The 20,158-nt window shown below is 47.7% G+C and overlaps 2 protein-coding genes across 2 annotated transcripts; one reads left to right on the top strand and one right to left on the bottom strand.

Moving 5' to 3' along the window:
* The first annotated feature begins 2,125 nt into the window (after window positions 1-2,125).
* On the top strand, window positions 2,126-5,105 carry DLX1 (distal-less homeobox 1). The gene is made up of 3 exons (XM_054043755.1): window positions 2,126-2,570; window positions 3,011-3,210; window positions 4,299-5,105. The coding sequence occupies exons 1-3, from the start codon at window positions 2,258-2,260 to the stop codon at window positions 4,551-4,553; spliced, it is 768 nt and encodes a 255-aa protein (XP_053899730.1). The 5' UTR covers window positions 2,126-2,257; the 3' UTR covers window positions 4,554-5,105.
* A 10,654-nt stretch (window positions 5,106-15,759) lies between these two features.
* Window positions 15,760-18,782, bottom strand: DLX2 (distal-less homeobox 2). Its single transcript, XM_054044200.1, has 3 exons — window positions 18,192-18,782; window positions 17,604-17,791; window positions 15,760-16,974 (listed from the first exon to the last, which is right to left on the bottom strand). The coding sequence occupies exons 1-3, from the start codon at window positions 18,547-18,549 to the stop codon at window positions 16,630-16,632; spliced, it is 891 nt and encodes a 296-aa protein (XP_053900175.1). The 5' UTR covers window positions 18,550-18,782; the 3' UTR covers window positions 15,760-16,629.
* Between the last annotated feature and the right edge of the window lie 1,376 nt (window positions 18,783-20,158).

The following is a 20,158-nucleotide window of genomic DNA, read 5'->3' as shown; positions in this document are numbered from 1 at the left end:
ATCCCCTCTCGGTCCAAGAACCCAAACCCGCCTCGAATGATCACTTACATAGCCAGGGCTGAAAAGATGAGCACGGGGGAGAGAGCTGATTGCCAAAGGAATCCATGTGGGGATAGACCATTGCCCCTTCTTCCAGCACCAATCCGCAGCTACTTTATGAAAATGAACTTTACGCATCGCAACCAAAAAGGATATAAAACAGGCGCTAGGAAATGGGCAATTAAAACCGACAGAGCCACTAAAGCAAAAAAGAGCAGAGAGGCTTAGACTTGTCAGCTTGCACGGTCATTAGCTGGTTGCTTCAAACATCACCACTGCCTGAAGAGTTTACCCATCTAATAAACGCCGGCAAAGGTATCTGATTGTATTTTGGGGGTTAGTTGAGTCCCAGCTACGCTTCCTGCCATATTTGTGCCCCCATCAGATACCCTGAGCGAGGAATATCGTGAGCAGCAGCTGCAGGAGCTCAGGGGAGAGAAGCCTCCACTAATATCTGTAACGACATCAGCAATGTGATTTGTTTTGAATGTTCATTTTTATTGGTGTGCTCCCTTTGCCAAAATGTGCTTGATTACATAGATTTGATTCTGTGATAACTGCGCACCCTAGACAATCTAGGTGTAACCGAGAAAGTTCAGCTCAGGCCAGATCAAATCCCAGGCTGTTTAATGCTGAAAGGCTGCATGTTGCTATTAGTGTTAAATATATGGCTAATTATGCGTATGAAAATTAAACATCAGTGTTATGCTAATGGGGCCGCCTTCAGCTGTGGATCAGAGCACTTGAGACTAGCATTTAATCAAATGAATCAGTAACTAATACATCTGCACGTGTGAACTTTCACAAGATCATTTTCCTGTTACAGCCACACACCACTAAATTATGAAAGAAATAATTATCAACACTTTCTAATTATCTAACAAAGTAATTTGGGATTCAGCGTAGGCTTTCTGTGCAGGATCTCCAAAGTCACACCTTGTTACCACACACGTACACGGAAGTTTTCATCCCAGGTTGGGTTTCAATGCACAATTTAGATACTTTAGGGAGGGGAAAAAATGAAAAGGTACAGCTCAGGTGATAGCAAAAACTGAACAATAATTTATGAGATGGTATAAATCAGTGTGGTGGATATTCGTGATATTTGTGTGTGGGTACAGAATGCAGGCATGTGTGTGTGTGTATATATATATATTGCAAAGAAGCATGCACTGTGTCTATGGATATGCGACTATATGTGTGTATACATTCATATATACACACACACACACACACACACACACACACACACACACACAAAAACTAACACCAATAGTATGCTAATTGCAGCTTAGACCACACAATTGTCTATAGGTACTAGCTCCTTTATGCTGAAGTAGAAATCAGTGGGTGGCACGAGGCCTTTAAGAAGATCCATTGGATCTAGTCTTGCTGGGAGGAGACACGCAGGGCCACCTTTCCCAGAGCCCTCGTCACCCCGTGTGTTTCAGGAAGGACCGGCACTGTCCTGCCTGAGGAGCAAAGCAGCAGAGGTTGGTGTGATAACCCCCAGGGCCTCGTGCCAGGGAAGGGGAAGGAGGGAGAGATCTGTGGGGAGTCGCTGTGTCTCCTGCGTTCCTTCATTGCCTGACTGCCTCCTTTGCTGTTTCTCTCCATCTAAAGCAGAACGAGGCGCTTCCGCGCGCTTGTTTACTAATAGGGTCTGGACGCAGCGAATCACAGGGTGTCCGGGCTGAGGAGTGGGCTCTGGGGGGGAGGGGGGTGCACTGGAGGATGTGAAGCCCCCTGGCTGGCAGACTCCTCGCCTGGAGTAACTTTGGGCCGCCCGCCCCTGGCTTGTAAGTCTCTCTTTCGCCGCCTTCATTGTGTTCTCCGGCGTTGTCTGTTCCAGATGATCACACACAGGGGACGGGGGACTCTCAGCTCACCAAGTCCGGCTCGTCTCACTCACTAGGGTCCAGGCGAGCCCCAAGCGCCTTTGACCAATCCAAAGCGATTATGCAAGACGGCGGACCAATCAGCTCCGCCAGCTCATGAATATTCATAGCCTTGGCTGAGTCAAAGCTTTTAGGCGAGTTTGTGTAGATCTACGGCATCATGCTTAGACTTTTCAAAGAGACAAACTCCATTTTCTTATGAATGGAAAGTGAAAAGCCCTGTTCCGCTTAAATTGCGTTCTTTCCTGTCCTGAGAAACACAACAGACCCCAAAAAGGCACGCTGAAGAGAGAACACACACACAGACCAAGCGACAAGAAATGACCATGACTACCATGCCAGAGAGTCTTAATAGCCCTGTCTCAGGGAAGGCTGTCTTTATGGAGTTTGGGCCACCCAGCCAGCAAATGTCTCCTTCTCCCATGTCCCACGGACACTATTCCATGCACTGTTTACACTCAGCTGGCCACTCTCAGCCTGACAGCTCGTACAGCACAGCTTCGTCCTTCTCCAGACCGCTGGGCTACCCCTATGTCAACTCGGTCAGCAGCCACTCGTCTAACCCCTACATCAGTTCAGTGCAATCCTACCCCAACAGCTCCAGCCTGACTCAGACCCGGTTAGAGGAGACAGGTAGGTGCACTTGGCTTTGGGGAGGGGGGAGGAGTGGGGGAGGGGAAGGAGGGAGGGAGGTTGCTTGTATCAAAATATATCTATAAAAATAAAATAAAAATAATTAGTCAGAAAAGGCTGAGGCTCAGCGAGGATCAGTACACAGAGCACACAATGCCCGGCTGGAAAAAAATCAACCCAGATGTGCACGTATTAGTCTTCGTAATTATTTATTGCGTAGCGCTATAAACAATGTATGCAATTAAGGGTAATTAAACCTAAACTGCAGCCTGTAAAAATAGCAAACTTTCTCTGGGAAGGAGCCTGGACTGCCATAATCGCCTGGAGCCTTTGTTAGCTCGACTTGTTCTTCACTTTTCTTTTCTTCCTTCTCATTATTGTTATTGTTGATGCTGCTTCTGTTGTTACTCCTATTTATTGTGCATCGTTTGTGGTTGTAGGGGCCGACTCGGAGAAAAGCACTGTGGTAGAAGGAGGGGAAGTTCGCTTTAATGGGAAAGGGAAAAAAATCCGCAAGCCCCGGACTATTTATTCCAGTTTGCAGTTGCAGGCTTTGAACAGGAGATTCCAGCAAACTCAGTACTTGGCTCTGCCCGAGAGAGCAGAGCTCGCAGCCTCGCTGGGACTCACCCAGACACAGGTACAGCAGCCGCTGCTCCCTCCTCCCCTTCACACAGCCCGTCTCATCGCTTCGCTTTTTCCTCTCTCCCCCCTTCTGCCTCCCTTGCACCGAGCGGCCCTGCACTGGACCGCGAGCCGCCTTAGTCCGGCTTGTGGAAAGCCTGTGCCCAGGTTCTGTCTGGGGGCTTTGGGGCCAGACATGGCCGGACTGCTGGAACAATAGATCTAATAACTCAGCCTTCCACACCCCAAATCTACCAGCATCGCCCGCCTCTTCCTCCCCGCCAGCCTCCGGCCTGCTTTTATTTGTGTATTCACTGTAAATGCTTCGCCCCGGCGTTTCTAAATTGATCCTCGCGGCATTTTTGAAACGGGAGACACGACGTTTCCCATAGCTGAGGGTAGGTTTTGCCGGCTGTGGGCGCCTGGCCCTGTGGGGTCGGTTCAGTGTTACCTCACTAGGCTAGTTTGGAGCAATAACAATCAATCAAAGTTGCCTGCTCCGGGAGAAGAGTTCGAACAAAACAAAATACGGTTTCACCCGCCCCGCTAGCAAAGGCAGGGGAAAGGAGACCCTGGAAATCCGCCTGCTTGGAGGAGACCGAGACCAGGAGACTCGAGTTCATTTCCAAAAGGGACGATTTGTTTATTGATTGTATTACTGTTCCTTCCAAACCCAGGTTTAAATTGTAACTCCAATGTATGTTGCAGCGCACGTGCACCCATTTCCTGGAAGGGGAAAGGGGGAAATGGGCGCTGCTAATCCCTAAATCTTTGCTTTGACAGCAAAATGCCGTCAGAGTGTGAAAAGATTTCCTGCTGAAAAGGCAGTTTGATTGGAAATTTCAAAGCCTGATCCCGGCCGTCCTAGGCGAGTGTATTTCGGTCCTTTGGCCAGGTATTAGGGGTTTATTTGTATCAGTCAAACTTCTCGTATTGAGATTAGGAGTCAGGGCTAGCTAAGAACTTTCCATTCTTCTGCAACAGAGGCGCTGGCAAGTCTCTGTGGTGAGCACATTGTCTCCAGACTTTTACACAAAGCCCCGTGAACCAGCCCGTCTCCCTCTGCCCTTCTTCCCATTCCGTAATGCCTTTATTGTGTTCCAGGTGAAGATCTGGTTCCAGAACAAGCGATCTAAATTCAAGAAGCTAATGAAGCAGGGAGGGGCAGCTTTGGAAAGCAGCGCTCTGGCGAATGGCAGGGCGCTCTCGGCCAGTTCGCCCCCAGTCCCCCCAGTGTGGAACACCACCTCGTCATCGGGTAAGACCTCTACGGGGACCCCGGGCACTTACATACCCAGCTACACATCGTGGTACCCTTCAGCCCACCAAGAAGCTATGCAGCAACCTCAGCTGATGTGATTACAAACCAGTTTCCCCATTTCAAGCACTATCGGTCCAGAAAAATAAATAAGTCCAATCAATAAACAGAGGAAAGAAAGAGAGGGGGGAAATAAAAAGAACAAACAATCGAGAAAGCGGTCTCTTGCCCATAGAGCCATTAACACTGCACCATAGCGTGGTGCAGACAAGCACAGATGTGATGCGGGGCTGGTTCCCAACTGCTGACAGCTGACAGAGCAGCCATTAGATCATCCGGAGAACAGCCTGGGAGCAGAGAGAAAATCCGACCCTCAGCTTTGTGGGACAATCAGAAAAATATGTTTGTAGAGGAAAAAAGCTCTCCTCTGTCCTGTCTGTCTGTCTGTGTCTAGCTGATGAAATGTAGGTCATTTATTTACTACCCCACTCCTCTTTAACAGCAATGCGAAAACAACCTGTACTATAGCCAGATATTTTTCTTTGCATTTTTCCTGTACCCTTCACGACTCGTCTGTGTACATTTTTATTGTTGTTGTTAAAGGGAGAGATGGGGATTTAATTTATTGACTTAAATTACCACTGTAAGAGTGCTAGAAACACATGGACTATCTGGTTTGCAAAGGGCACTGTTTCAACGCACAGTTTACTTTAAACAAAATAAAACAAAAACAGCAAAAAGAAGGATGTGATTTTTAACTTTTACAATAACTTTTATACTTGGCTGGTGTGGAGAGGTTTGTTCCGAGTGGTCTGCATTTTTCACATCTCTAGTGTTATTTAACAAAGAAAAGAAATTCACATTATTTAATATGGAAGTGGAATCACGGCAGCTGTTGATCGCTTTACGTAATGTAAAGAGAGGGAAAGGAAGAAAATAGTTCCCTATACTCAGCAGTTGGAAAGAGATGGGAGGGAAGAAGAGATGCCAATTGGCTCTAACGTGACACAGTTCAGCTTTAAACAAAATCTCCAGGCTTTAACACAGAATGCCAATCTGAAGTCTACATGCGCTACTGAAGTGCAGGATCTGATCGCTGTACATATTTTATTCTTAATTATTATTATTATTGTTCTGTAAACATGTTGCACAAATTTAGCCTTTTTTCCGTTCCGTTTTGTGTGGCTGTAAAACATGATGCTTTGTGACCTGAGATCTTGACATTTGACTTGTGAAGTTCGGAAGATGTGATAAACTGAGATCAGTTGTGTTTAGTGTTCTATATGTCAAAGTTTAGTTTTATATTGAGAATGTTAACTTATTGCTTTGTATCTGGGGAAAAACACAAATCTTTGTACATAAGTTATAAAGTTTCTTTGAGACAGTAAAATTATGGTTTGGAAAAAGAGCTGCTGCATGTGTGCTGTTTATCGCCTGCGCATTTTCTCACCTGCAGCGTTTGTAGCAGACTCAAGAGCACTGGGGATGGGAAAACTGCAATCCGATCTGAAGGGACATTGACATACACTATCAGCTGAGGTTTCACACTCTTTCCTCAGCAAGGGAAAGTGCAAGCCTCTTTCAAGCCTGGGAATTAGGCCTTGGCCAAGGGACCTGCGGCCTCTTCTATAAATCTGAGCGTCGTGGAGATCAATCCACGTGGGAGACTTTCCAGAGAGCGATTTTAACCGGGCGAATAAATCAAGAGATCTCATTGATGGATCTCTATCGGTACCTAAATAAGTGGCTCGGTGTGTTCCGCAGATGGGATGTGTGTGTGTGTGTGAGAGAGAGAGAGAGAGAGAGAGACAGAGTGTGTGTGTGTGTGTGTATAAATATGATGTAAGTGATATATATGTAAAATCCCATCGGGCATTTCACACAGGCCTTTCGATTTCAAAACAAGCTTGTCTGTGGGAGATGATACAGACAAATCACACCGTGCGGACTCCTTTGGGTTTTATCTTCGCTTCATTGCAACTCGCCAACAGTCACTGGTTGTTTTGTTGTGGTTGTTGTTTTGATAGGGAGAAAATAGGCCTCGAGAGCTCAGTGGGGAATGTTACTAACATCAGCTTTGGCTACATGTTTATTCCCAATTCTCCTGACCGAAACTCCTCTTTAACTGATTTCTGCCCCCTCTTACACCATCGTCCCCCTGTCTCTGTTTTGATGCATCCTTTGTCCTGTTCGTTGCAAACGGAAGTGCTGCCGGCTTCCCCTTTCTGCCTCTCTTGGATTAGGCGCAATCTTTCCCCGTAGGCTGAAGAGCGGGGGAAGCAATGGTGGGTTTTAAGTAAATGGTTAGAAGAAGCAGCAGGTGCTGCAGGAAAAGGCCGCGTTTTAGAGGCAAGAAAGTTAAAGTGGAGCTCAGGTTAAAAAAAGGGGGCTGACAAGTTCAAAGGGGCCTGGGCTGGATGCTGGGGTCCGAGCGAGCACCTTGAGTGGCAGCCCGCTCTGGGCTTTAAAAGGAGACCAATGTGCTCGCTGCTGTCTAACCACACAACGTGTGTTTACACCAGGCGTCAAAACCGGAGCGCCTGTCTAGCAGAGGGCGAGCTGCGCCCGAAGCGAGCCCGGCACCCAAGCGGCCCGGGGCTTTGTTTTCGCCTTTCACTGGACGGACACGTTGTAAGGCGAGTCTGGGAGCATCAGGACATCAGCTGGTACAGAGAGTTCCAGCTCTAGAACCCGGTGCCTCCCTTCTGGGCCAATCCAGGGGCTGCCGGGGAGGTGGGGGTGGCGTGGGAGCTGCCGCTGCCCGGCTAGAAGGGAGAAAGGGAAATATTCCCTGTAGCCCCCAGGTGTGTGAGTGGGCGCGGGAGGCTGGATCATTTGTTCAAGCGGGTGCCTGGTTTTGGGTGCCCTACTAAAGCGGGGCACAGGCCTAGCTTTAAAGACCCCAAGCAGAGTTTATCCCGCTGCAAATTATGCGCTACAGGCTTTGTAGGCTCCGAAAATGTCTCCCCGTGTTAATGAAGTTGCAATGCGCCTTGCCAGTTTTACCGTTTTTCTGGGGCGGGGGCAGGTTGGTGTGTGTGTGGTGCGGGGGGACGACGACTCCGGGACAAGGATTTGGCAAGTGATTATTATGCAGAGGAGCTTTTCCCTTCCTCCCCATGTTGGATCTGAGCAGTTCTGACACGCAGCTTGTGTGGGCCGGTGGAGATTTGCTGTCCCTGAAAACTCACTTGGTCAGGGCAGGAAATGAAGGAGCATGTTTCTGAGCAAGCCGCCAGCAATCACGGGGATGCTCTGAAGGATACAGCTTGCCCTCAAACCCCCCAACCTTAAGCAAAACAATCGCCGCAGGAAATTTGCAAGCTAATAAGGCTATCAAATAGATATAAAATAGGGGTGTCCTGTCACAAATGAAACTCAATGGAGAAGTGGTGGGAAAGGAGCTCGAGACAGTGGCATGGTTCTGTAGCTCACAGTAGCTAGTTGTTTGCAAAATTTAATTTTCTGACTAAAGTAATCTAATAATTTAAAGAGTTATTAAAACTGAGGATTGGGTTTAGATATGCCAATTTATGAAAGTGGCTTTGCAAAGATCAGATGACCACAGCTGTAATTTTGGTTAAAGCTTTATAAATCAAAACAGAATTGTCACATGGTAGATTTGATCTAGGAAGCCGCTGCATCTGCTTTTTATTCCGATTGCAATGTGGGGATCTGCATGCAGTTTCCATACTGGGGGGAATCCCTCCCGGGAGGTTGTGTGAAGGAAAGTAATGATAAATTGTATCGATTTTTGTTGTGACACGCACCCATTTTTCAATTCTTGGTGATGAGTGATCAAATGATGCGGTCATGTCTAATGTACGTTCAAAAGATAAGGCACGGGGTGCAGTTACTGGTAAACATAGGATTGGAGCAGGAGACTAAAGGGGAGAGATAAGGGAGATCCGCTGCATTTTGAGTTCATAGGGAATGAAGGATTCTGCCTGGAGAAATACTGGAGAAACACTCTGTATTTCCTGCAATGCCACCGGCTAAAATGTGAGCACTAAGCAACTAACAGCACCTATCTGAACAATAATTGTCTGAATCAGTAGCTACATTATTTACAGATAATAATGCAAATTTCACACTCCCCAGCCTAATGCAGTCAGAGACCAAACGCCTTTGACCGAACAGAAACGGTGTGGTCAAGCATATTGGAACACTTTAAGATATATTAGCTTCTACTAATTCAATAACGTCTTGCTAACAGTTCAAATAGAGAAATTATTAGTTTTCTCTCAACTAGGCGGTCTTGAGTTAGAGTCTATTATAATTGTACATTTGAAAATGTTAATCTCAATACAGACCTAATTAATTCTGCCTTGTTGCTGACAAGTAGTTCATCAAATATCTGATTCGAAGATTTTCATAATGAGGATATTAATTAAACTATGAATAATCCAAAGGTGCTTATATTGAAACAATACCTCATTACAATGATTAAATACTGATTTCGAATATTATACCTTTACCAATTGTCACCCTCCAAACACAACCGTATGGATGGGTCTGTAAATGGCAAAATGCAATTTTGGGACATTTTTTTTCCTTGTCGGGAAAAAAATGTGTCCCTCATTTTCAAACACTTCTGAAATAGGCTACACACCGCTTAATGATGATCAAAATGACTCTTTTCTGCTAAAAAAGACCCCAAAGTGTGCGTACAGCTGCAAACCCAAGAGGGTCAGCATCATTTCACTGTATTCTCTTCTTGATTACAAGCCGAGCCCATCAAACACAACATAATTACAGTAATTTCAGGTTTATTTATTCTAATGCAGTTTCCCCATCTCTCTGGTAATTATGAGCAATTTTTTCGCCCAGGGAATCTTTTTGCATTAACAAAAGAGATAACGCACTGAAAGCCAAATTTGCTGTGCATTGAGAAAAGGGAAGGAAAAAAAAATAAAATAGGTGCGAGCTGCCATCTCTGCAATTCTCCTATATTGGAGCTCTGCAAATTGCTTGCAGGCGTATGGAGCAAGACTGTCAATAGGAAGGGGCTTCCAAATTAGCAAATGCACAATGTCGAAGTAATGAAGACAGACTTAGCAAAATTGCCAAACAGATATCTCTTTAATATCTTCTACCAAAAAAGAAAAAAAGAAAAAAAAAATCCTCTGGCGTGTCTTCTAGAACTCCCTGAATGGCTGTTGTACGTATGTCAGTCTAATTGCAGAGCAGAGCACAGCCTCTGAATCTAGAAATGTTTTAAAAATCAAAGTCCAAATCAGTATACATCTAATGTCTCCCCCCGTGTTAAAAATAAATCCACATTTTGCCCAGATCAAATATCCTTCCACAGTCCGCTATCTTCCCTGCAGCTCCCTCACAAGTTTCACAGCAGAGAAAAAGTTTGATTTGTCTTTACCTCCCCCCCGATATTTATTAATCCGTGAATAATTTTTACGTTTGCGAAAAATCACCGGAACCAGAACATTCACCCTAAATTAAATAAAACATATCAAAGAAGAAACTGTTCAGCTCAGCACCAACAACAAGAAGAAACGGTAATCAATACAACCAGGTTCCTCTTTTGTGCGTTAGGTTCCCTCTCCTAACAAATTTCCCCACTCTGCATCCCATCCTCTTTATTAAAACAGGTGGGAGGAAATAGCGTATTTGATCGCACAGGTCAGCAGCCTGCGATCATCACACCGCTGCACGTTTGTTTGCAGCTTTGTTATTTCTGATTTATTCCAAAGCAAACAGTGAAATCCAGCAGCTACACAAACACAGTATATTCTGTACACATCCACCAGAGACCCCATGAACAACAACATCTAGATTCCTCTACCGCCCCCCCTTCCCATTGCACTATGAATCTTTAGATATCGAGCATCGAGGTTTTCCCCCCCTTCTAATAATCCTGACACAAGTGACAAGAAGTTTTGATGGAAGAATTAGTTGGTGCATATATAATCACTCCCCCACCCCCCTACTCCCCGCGCTGGGAAACTTATCGACACAGCGCATTCATCCACCCTTCAGAAAAATGAAACTGTGTTGCCACCCTTACCTTCAGTTTCAATTTCAGTTAATCTGGACCCAATTCTGTGCTTTACAACAAATCAAAGGATGGAAGGCGGCATTTTGCTAAGTTACAGGAGAAAAAGAGTGAGAGAGAGGATGGAGAGGAAGAAAAAAAATAAAAAGAAGAAGCCAAGCACAATAATAATATCCCGAGAGTGCAAATGTGGATTGAAATCCCCCAGAGATGAAGATGCCTCTGAGAGCAGGAGCCTTTTTTGCAGCTCCGCTCTTGCAGAATATGACTGAAATTTTCTGCTATATAGCCTCTGTCTTTATAGCTGATGAAAAAAATTGCAGATTATTAGCATAAATGTTTACTCTTCATTACGCTGATGACATTGTGCACTCGAGATCTTGGTAATCTTTGGGAAAATTATGAGTAATTTTTAAAAATTTTAAAGCAGCAGCAGTTACCATGCAATTCAGGCTAATTCTGCGTAGGCTCCGAACGGATATAATTATCGAGGAGTCAAGATGTTATGCTAAAAACTATGCATTGATATTCCCATTTATTATGTACATACAACTTTGACAATGTTGATGCTTGAAATAGCAGGAAATTGTCTTGCGCAAAAATTACAGTCCATATTAGGACATGTGAAATTGCGAAGAATTATATAGTAATTGCAGGCTTTCAGATGGGAGAGCCAGAATGCTCAAACTAGTGCAAATGTGGATAAAATTACAGATCAGAGCAAAAATTAGGGAAAAAGGGGGTCTGGGATTTTTCAAGTTGGCTATAGGATTCCGGAAGTGTCTAATGCCACATGATTGCTACAGCGTTAGGGAAGACATTCATGCCTCAAGTAACTCCTTTGCCAGAGCTGCTTTAATTCAATTTCTCATGCCTTTTCTCTTAATAGGGGCAAATGAGTAAATTGCCTACCCGGGGCAAAATTTCACCAGCCTCCCCCTGCAAATTTGCCAGGGAGATGATTCCCCTGGCTCAGGTTGGATTCCGGGCTGAGTCCCCCTGGACTCAATCTGGTAACTGAGCTGGAGAAGTTAATTACACCAGATTCCCTCCCACCCTTCTTCTTTCTCTGGCTCGGCTCCCCATCCCCCTCCCCACCCGGGGCCAATGCAGCAGGGAGATCCGAGCGTGCTGCACAGCTCTGACCCACTGCTGGAGCCCTAGGGTGGCAGCCACCCCTCCACCCCACAGGAAAAGAGGACGCGGCGGGAGGAGCCCTCCAGCAGCAAGTCACAGGAACAGTTCAGGCAAATCCGAGCACGCTTGCTGCTAAAGGTGCAAGAGAGTGTTGGGGAGAACTGAAATCTCCAGCCCCGCTTTCCCCTGCACAGCACAACTTTTGGAGCCTAACCTTGAAACCACCCCAAGATCAGCTCCCCCCCAACCTCACCCCCTTTATTCTGCCCAGCAATGCTTCGTGGCTCTAGAGTGCAGCTCTTCCTCCGGGCATGTGAAGTGTTCTGTGTTCACGCTGCTGGCCCCTTGCAAAGCCTAAACTAAATGTAGCTATGACAGAGGCTGGACAGGGCTCGTTGGTCTGGGGGCACCTCACTTAGCTTGGATAAGACAGGAAGATGGGGAAACAATAATAAAAGAGGTGCCTGAATGCAAAGTATCTCAATGTATTTTCACCTTCCCGCTAATTAATGTTACGTGCGTTTAGAGCTCGTGTAAAGCAAGCCCAGCGCAAAAATAAATAGCACCCAAGTGAAGGGGGGGGGGGGGGGGGAACTGGTTTGGGAATTCAAAGCAATGGCCTGAAAGATGAGACACTGGGAAATGCCCAGCAGCGGCCAGTCCAGGTGGTATCTGGATTACACGGAAATCAAATAAATGAAAAGGATTCTCAGGAAAAGTCAGTCAGTCTGTCTGTCTGTCTGTCTTCCTGGCGCGATCGTCTAGTTTTCCCATTTCTCAGGTTGTCAGTGGGGCGCTTACACGGCTATATATTTTTGACAGCCCCAGGGCGTAATGTAGCATCGTGTAATGTAGCAATCACTGACAAAGTACATCCCTATTATGCAGAAAGTCCCGCTTCTCGAGGCATCGGAACCTGCCACCTCCCCACATCCTGCTGTTCTGCTGTGTCACTATCGTGGCGGGCGCTTGAACCCAATAAACCGGGACAATCTCCATCTCCAGCGCCGTAGACCTTATTAGCGCTGGCCGCTGAGACAGGAGCCCCGCGCGGTGCCGGGGTGCGGCGGGCGCACTCTCTCCCTAGCCTCTCTGCTGTCAGAACGTCATTACACAACAGACCAACTTAGAACATGACTTTCTTGGTTTCAGGCGTAAATCCACCCCGTGCCTTGGCCCCTGGCTGCCTGTTGCAGGTTGGCGAAGCGAGTAGCGAGCGGGCAAATGCTTTGCGAACTTTTCACCTCGTGGCGCAAGTCCCTCTCTGTATTGTATGTGGTGACCGCGGCTGCAATAAGGCTGTGTAAAGAGAGACGTATTTTATTTCTCAAAATACAAAAGGTGGGACTGCTTTTAAATGAGCTCGCGGCGCCTGGCGTGCTGCACACACGGTGCATTTCAAAGCAGGCATTAGGAAGCAAAAGCAGAATGTAAAAGGGCTCCTCCATTTCTGTACAAACACGGCTCAAGTGTCCCTTGAAAACCTCACTAAAGAGCCTCGGAAATGGTTACACACAGGCGGATAGTTCCAGTTTCTTACCCTACCGCCCGAGTGAAATGAGGAAGCCGTCAGATCTAACCCACATTTCTGTCTCTGCTGATCACACTGAAAAGTTTGGGGAGTGGGGTTGTTTTTTGTTAGGTCTTTGCTGAAGTGCAAAGAAACCAAGAAGGTTCAATGCCCACCATCTCCAGGGTATTTGTCTTTGAAACTCTTCCTTCGCCTCCAAAGTGCCTGCAGAGCTCCACGCAAGCCTGGTTTTATTTCAGCGGTTTGCTTCCAAGCGAAACATGAGACGTATACCTCGGCCACAAATAATCCTGTCTAGAAGTTGGGAAACTCCTGTGGCCATACCGTGGCTAAGGCAGAGGCTCATAGTTAGCTAGATTGCCCTTCCCAGCACCTGCCAAAGCCTGGCTCTCCCCTGACACTGCTCTGGTGCAGGTCGAAAGGGATTACAATTAAGATGTATGGGTTTGATAAAGTCGGGTTGTTTCCCGGTGGATGCAGGGGAGTTGACTGTTTCCCATTTCCATTTGTCATCAGCACATTTGGAAGGCCCGTTCATCACCGGGGGAGGGGATGTCGGCTAGGGGCCGGATCACAGGGCCCTGTGTCTTGGAGAGAGCTGCAACTTGTGAGAAATGTTTCCAAGAGCTTTGCCTGGGGCGGCTATGGAGACTCTCGCTTCCTCCCCCCCTTCTCTGTCTCCCATGCTCTCCCGCTCCCTTTCTCTCCTCTGTCTCTTTCTTTCTCCTCCTCGGCTCCCATCTTTCTCTCCTTCCCCCACACTCCGCTCTTCTTCTGTCTCCCCTTTTCTTTGCCGTGTCCCTCCTCCCCTTTCCTCTCTCATTCAGCTCACTCTCTCCTCTTTTCCCTCCCTCCTCCCTGTCTCCGTCTCATCCGGGGTGAGTGTTCGTGGCTCCCCGGAGCAATCTGCTCTGCCAGGCTCCGAGACTCCGTCGTGTCTACAGCCAACCCAGCCCACCCCAGCGCCTGTCCCGCCCGCCCCGCTCTCATGCCAAGGCCTGTTGCGCGATTCCAACTAGGGCTGCACATTCCCTGCCCCAGGCGCTGTGGTTTAGGCCTCTTAATCATCTTGTCTGCAGCAGAGGCCTCAGCACCAGCCAGTTCCCTCCTCTAGTCCCTGCGCCAATTGGGGCCGAAGGCTCCACTTGCTGAGCAACAACAGTAAGAGCTACAGAGGCTCAACAGATAACAAGGCCGCCTTGGGTTTGGACTCAAGCCCGCTTCCAGGCAGCCCTCTTCGGCGCATCGCTTCATATCCTGCCCAAAGGCTCTTTCATGTTGCGGCACTTTGGGGGCTACATCAAATATTAGCATGATTTTACAAAGCTGCTCTCTGCCCGAAAATGCCCCTGTCAAAGAGCCGCACTGGAGGCATGAGATGTTAGCACTGACTAACTCATCTTGTTAGCGGGGGCTGCTTCCAGGGACTTTGGCAGATGGGTAGGACCCACAGTTAGGCTTTGCTACAAATAAAAGCTTTTGCAAAAGCTGGTGGCAGTAGAAGCATTTCCATTTTTCCCGTGAAATGAAAACACTCTTTGGGCTATAAACAGTCCCATGCGATGTTGGCAACCCACACATAGGGGGGTCTTGAACAGTAAAGTCAAGTGACACCCATTAGTTGTGCCTGTCCTGCAGCCAGAAGTTGAAACTAAACAATGCTCCTGATGACAAGTTAGGGCCAAACTGGGGAGGTCAATTAGACCGGTTTAAAACGAGTAACACCATTGAGTTCAATAGAAATTACTCCAGATTGACACTGGTGCAATTGAGCAAAATTAAGGTTTACCTAGTTGGTTTAATTTAAACAAAAACAACCTTTGTTTTATTGGTAGCTTGGGAAAGAATCGGTTACCTCTGAAATGTAACCAACCCGCACAATGCACTGATTGGAAGGGGCTGATGTTGATCTAGAAATCTGTATAGCTCCCACTTGGCTGGCGAGGAGCAGGATTTAGGCCTACTTTGAATGGAGGTCACTGATACCATGGCACACACAGCTCTACTGGCCCGGGGTTTAGCACAGCAGTAACCAGCAGGATCCCACCCCTCCTCTGAGCAGCACTCATGCAGACAGAACTAGAGCAGCTCCGCCGAGCAGCCAGCCCCAAGACATTGCAGGGCCCTTGATTTTGGAACTAGGCAGTTAATAATGAATTTAAAAAGCTTCTTGGGGCTGGGGGAGCAGCGCCCAGCGGTGACTGGTCAGGGCTGGAATCGGTTACCAGTGTCGCCTCCTCGTGTGTCACACTGGGGCCCGGAGGAGCTGCAAGTTGGCAGGAGACAGTCCCGGACTAAATGTCTGTGGCGCCAGCGCGCTGGGGGAGGGGCGGAGTCTGGCATTGCTAGGGGCTTGCTGAGTGATTCATGGCTGCTGCCGACTGGCAGGGGCGAGATTTTATTGTGGAAGGGAAGCGAAGGGGGAGGGGAGGAGGGGACGGTCAATTACTCAATGCAACAGTTGTAACAAGGGCAAAGAAAGCCACGTAAGAAACATAGAGACCCCTCCTCCAGGGCTGGGCTGTAAAACGCGGATGTGCAAGGTAAGTTTGCAGAGAGGCAGGGGCTAGTGTAAATAGGTGTTTATAATGTGTGTGTGTGGATCCCGAAGGAAATACAGCCCAAGGACAGTGAAAACAATAATTTATTTAAATAATCTCTCATTGTAAAAGCAACATTAAGAGTATTTTGTGTCCATAATAAATAACCAACAGTACCTTTTTTTTTGTTTTAAGGTTAAAACAACGACCGTGAGGGGGAAATCAGTAGCTTATTTTGACAGCAACGAGAAAACGTATCAAACAGTGAAAATAATCAGGAATGTGTGGCGCCTACGCAGAGAGCTGGGAGTTTCCACACTTTGGTCACAAAACCAAAAATGAAATACAGGTTGATCCAATGGAAATTTTTTTATACAAAGAAAACAGGAAAAAATCTGCACAGACAGCTTTATTTACAAACATTTCCTCGGGAACGATAGTCCTGCACCCATTTAAAAAAGATAATTTAAACTCGGGAGGTTTTTTTTTAATCTACATATAAAAAGTATTTATCTTTTTTCAACATCAAAATGAGGTCATCCGCAAAGGCACCTATAAACTTTTAAAAAATAAAATTAACAAAAGTTATCCACTGGTGATTTGATGAAAAATAGGAGAGGAGGGAAGGGGGGGGGGCGTTATTTTCTATTTGCTGTGAACTACACGGGAAGAGAAAAAATAAACCGCAGCGAGGAACTAGTCTGCGAGTTGGAACAGAGAGAGACACTGGGTGAGAGACACACCGAGGTAACCGAACCCGGGTCAGAACAAAGCAAAGTCTGCAGCGAAGAGTTATTCGCCTGTTTAATGTGCCAGAGGGAGAGGGCGGCGTTGAATGCCGAAGAAATTCTTCATCAAAGCACCAGTGTCTGTACCTCAGTCCGCTCGGGTGTGTGTTGGGTTTGATCCCCCTGGATCTCTGCTCAGCGGGGCTTGTTTGCTCAGTCTCTGCCGAGTTAGAAAATCGTCCCTGCACTGATGGCCGCGCTGTGGTGATGATGATGGGGCTGCGCTTGCTGCAGGATAGGAGAGGCGGCTTGCAGGTGAGAAGCGGAGTTAGCCGCCTGATGATACCAGGAGTAATTACCGAGGAAAGCGGCAGCTCCGCCGCTGGGGCTGGATGCGGAGCTTCCTCCGCTGCTCATGCGCTGGTGTGGAGCAAAGTCCCAGGTAGGGGCCGAGGTCGGGGGCGAAGCGCAGGGGGGAGAGGCGCTGCCTCCAGGATGCTGCTCCGAGGGGATTTCGCCACTTTTCCACATCTTCTTGAACTTGGACCGGCGGTTCTGGAACCAAATCTTCACCTTTCCGAAGGGAGACGGACAAACAGGCGTGAGAACTGGGCTGGGGAGGTGCTGGGTGTGTGGGGGCTGGCAGGGCAGGGTAATGGTAAGCCACTGAAGCCAGAGGTTATTATGAGCAGAGTGCCTGCTCCATGATCCTCAGCTGGGCCAGGCAGAGCATGCAGTAGTGAGGGGAGTGGGGCAGGGAACCGGGCGCTAAAGAGAGCAAGAAGGACTAAATCAGTAGTTTCAACTCCTCCGTATGCCGGAGAGCAGACAACATTTCTCTAATGAGAGTTTTGTTAATCCCAGCGCCTCCCTCCCACGGACACGAATGGGGTCAGGGCCACGGCCCATTTAATCATCTCGGGAGCGCAAACTAGGGAACTGCAAACAGCGTTCTCCGTTACTGGATGTGTAACAGCGGGCAGAAAAAACAATCAGACCAGACAGGGTGAGACACAGCAGGGAATATGCCACGTGCCCCTCTGAACCAGCGCTAAAAGGCACAGACTCTGTGCTCCAGGACGCAGCGTGCAAGGCGTAAAGGGCAAAATGCTGGTCCTGTTGAAGTCAATGGCAAAACTCCCACTGAATGCAACAGGGCCAGGAGTTCCACCCTGAGGGTGAAAAGTGCCGGGGCCTCTTACCTGCGTCTGGGTGAGGCCTAGGGATGCCGCCAGTTCAGCTCGCTCGGGCAGTGCCAGGTACTGTGTCTTCTGGAAACGCCTCTGTAGAGCGGCCAGCTGGAAGCTGGAATAGATCGTCCTGGGTTTCCGCACTTTCTTTGGCTTCCCGTTTACTATCCTGACCTCGGGCTCGCATTCTTCCTTCTCTGCTATAATAACAACAACAATCACCACCATCACTCACCAGCCATGCTGTAGGGAAAAGTTAACCTGGAATCAACACAAGGCAGCTGATTTGCAAGACGTTGTTCCCCATGCATCCTATTCCGGGCCATTTGCACGGCATGAGCCCTGCGTGAATTACCGGGAGAAACGTGGCCAGTCCATCCCCCTGCTAACGTCTTGCTCCCATCCCCCGCCAAACCAGTGATCCGCAGTCAGAGCCGCTTGATAGCCTTAAAAATGAGAGGGGGAGAGAGGGGCACTTTTAAAAATAATGGACCAAATCCTCGTCTGGTGTAAACAGGCCAAGCTCTGTCTAAAGCAATGGAGCTGCTCTGTTTGACACCAGCTGACCCCAAACTATTTCCCCCAGAGGCTTAGCCCTACCAGACTCATTGTTAGCCGGGGAAGCCCTGGTTCCATAGGGTCCATAGGAGCTGTAAGTGGCAGTGTAACCCAGGTCGTAGCCGGCTTTGGCGGAGTAGGGAACCGTATTGATGCCGCTGGCGTGATACTGGTAAGAGCCCATCTGTGCATAGGGCGACCCGCTTCCTCCGCCGCCTGTTCCGTGCTGCTGCTGCTGCTGGTTGGTGTAGTAGCTGCTGTCGGTGGCTGTGGACACCGGTAAGGTGGGGGACTCCTGGGACTTGTGCAGGCTGCTGTGCTCGTGATGCTGGTGGTAACTGTTGGAGGTAATCTGGTTTGAATGCATATCTGAGACTAGACTGTCAAAGACTCCAGTCATCCTGATCCTCCCTCCCCAAATGTAGAAGGGGGGGGGGAGAGACAGCCGCAGCACCAGGGGGCGAGGGGGGAAGGCGCCTCAGCCCCTCAGCAGTCAGTACAAGTACAGGGAGAGCAGAGACGCTGCTGCTGGAAGCCCCGAGGAGGAGATCACTGGAGGTCCCACTCTGTTGCTGGAGGAGTCACCATCCTAGCCCGGTCACACACTCTCCCAGACACCGGGCGGCGGCGGCAGCTCCGTTGGCTCCCTAGCAGCTTTACGATTGTCTGCCGCGGTGGAAGCTGCCAGGCGGGCATTTAACACCAGTCACGTGAGGGCAGGCGACGTCACCTAGCAACAGCCAATCAAGTGCGCAATCACATTGTATCCCTTCGGGTTCCATAGAACCCCAGGACACAAGAGGCGGCTCACATGTGACACGTGCGCTGAAAAGGAGGGGTGTGTGCGGGGAGGGGGGAACAAATACAAAGAGGAACCAGCCTCCAGGGGGGTTTACACAAAACAGAGCGTTGCCATTTTAGTATTCACACTGCAGCAGTATGTATAAATACGGCAAACTAGGGGGAAGATGGAGCAGTGAGATCTGAGCCCCGTCAGATCCACGGCTAGATCCTAGCCCAGCAAGATTCTAGTCTAATCAGATGTTATTTTAGCCTAGTCAGATTCTACTTTAGCCAGATCTGGTTATGTCCCTTGTGAAGTCCTAGCTATATTTGTTGACATAGTTATCACGGAGGCAAGAAACCCTCCGCAAACTCTCGTTTGTTCTGGTTTCCCGCTTAAACACATCCTCTTCATGAGAGCTGAGTTTAGAGTGGAGCGGAGGGTGCTATTACTAGAATGATGATATACAGCCAGAATATTATACAGTTCGTACATATAGCGTGTCCCTCAGATACAAGGTGATGGGTTCAGTTCAAGATTCTAAACAGACAGATAGATGTTGTTCAGTGACGAGGGGGCAGAAGAATGGAAGACAAGTGACTTGGTGCTATACCTACCTAGAGTTACCACCGAGTCACTTTATGACCCTAGACAAGTCACTCGATTTATCTGTGCCTCGATTTCTCCATCTGTAAAATGGGGATAAGGACCCTCATCCTTGTTTGTAAAGTGCTTTGAGATCTGGGGATGAAAAATTGCAATGTGGGTGTCAAACGGTATTCCTTTTTAATATCTGCATGGACCTAGAGCTGTCAAATAATCTGCACCTCGCAGGAGTGTAGCCCTGAATCCCAGTTAACCAACGTTTGGATTACATAAAGTGCTTTGAGAGTCTTGAAGGAAAGACTCTATATAACATACAAATTATTATATTTATTACAATATCAATTCGGGAACATCCCTGGTTACCTTAATCATTTATATTTTTATGTGCATATTGTTACAGTTATTCGGATTATAAAGGTGAAAAACTAAAGATACACAATATTTTCTTAACGGAACTGATTTTCATAATTCGTAACCGTTACAGTCAGATTCCATTCTAAATTATTCAGGGCACTTCCCATTGAACAGTATACGGCACCGATATTAAATTAATTGCATGTTCATATTTTGTTGCGGTCTCAGGTTAACTTTTTATTTCTTAACGATTGTTTACAACATG

This window comes from Malaclemys terrapin, chromosome 11 (assembly GCF_027887155.1).
Source record: "Malaclemys terrapin pileata isolate rMalTer1 chromosome 11, rMalTer1.hap1, whole genome shotgun sequence".
NCBI lineage: Eukaryota > Metazoa > Chordata > Testudines > Emydidae > Malaclemys > Malaclemys terrapin.
The sequence above is the reverse complement of the archived record's forward strand: the minus strand, read 5'-3'. Positions and strand labels throughout refer to the sequence as shown.

Coding starts and splice junctions, on each gene's coding strand:
- DLX1 (XM_054043755.1), top strand. CDS start 2,258: ATGACCATGACTACCATGCCAGAGAGTCTTAATAGCCCTGTCTCAGGG. Junction 2,571..3,010: donor GACCCGGTTAGAGGAGACAG/GTAGGTGCACTT, acceptor TTGTGGTTGTAG/GGGCCGACTCGGAGAAAAGC. Junction 3,211..4,298: donor TGGGACTCACCCAGACACAG/GTACAGCAGCCG, acceptor ATTGTGTTCCAG/GTGAAGATCTGGTTCCAGAA.
- DLX2 (XM_054044200.1), bottom strand. CDS start 18,549: ATGACTGGAGTCTTTGACAGTCTAGTCTCAGATATGCATTCAAACCAG. Junction 17,792..18,191: donor CCCGGCTAACAATGAGTCTG/GTAGGGCTAAGC, acceptor TTGTTATTATAG/CAGAGAAGGAAGAATGCGAG. Junction 16,975..17,603: donor TAGGCCTCACCCAGACGCAG/GTAAGAGGCCCC, acceptor CCCTTCGGAAAG/GTGAAGATTTGGTTCCAGAA.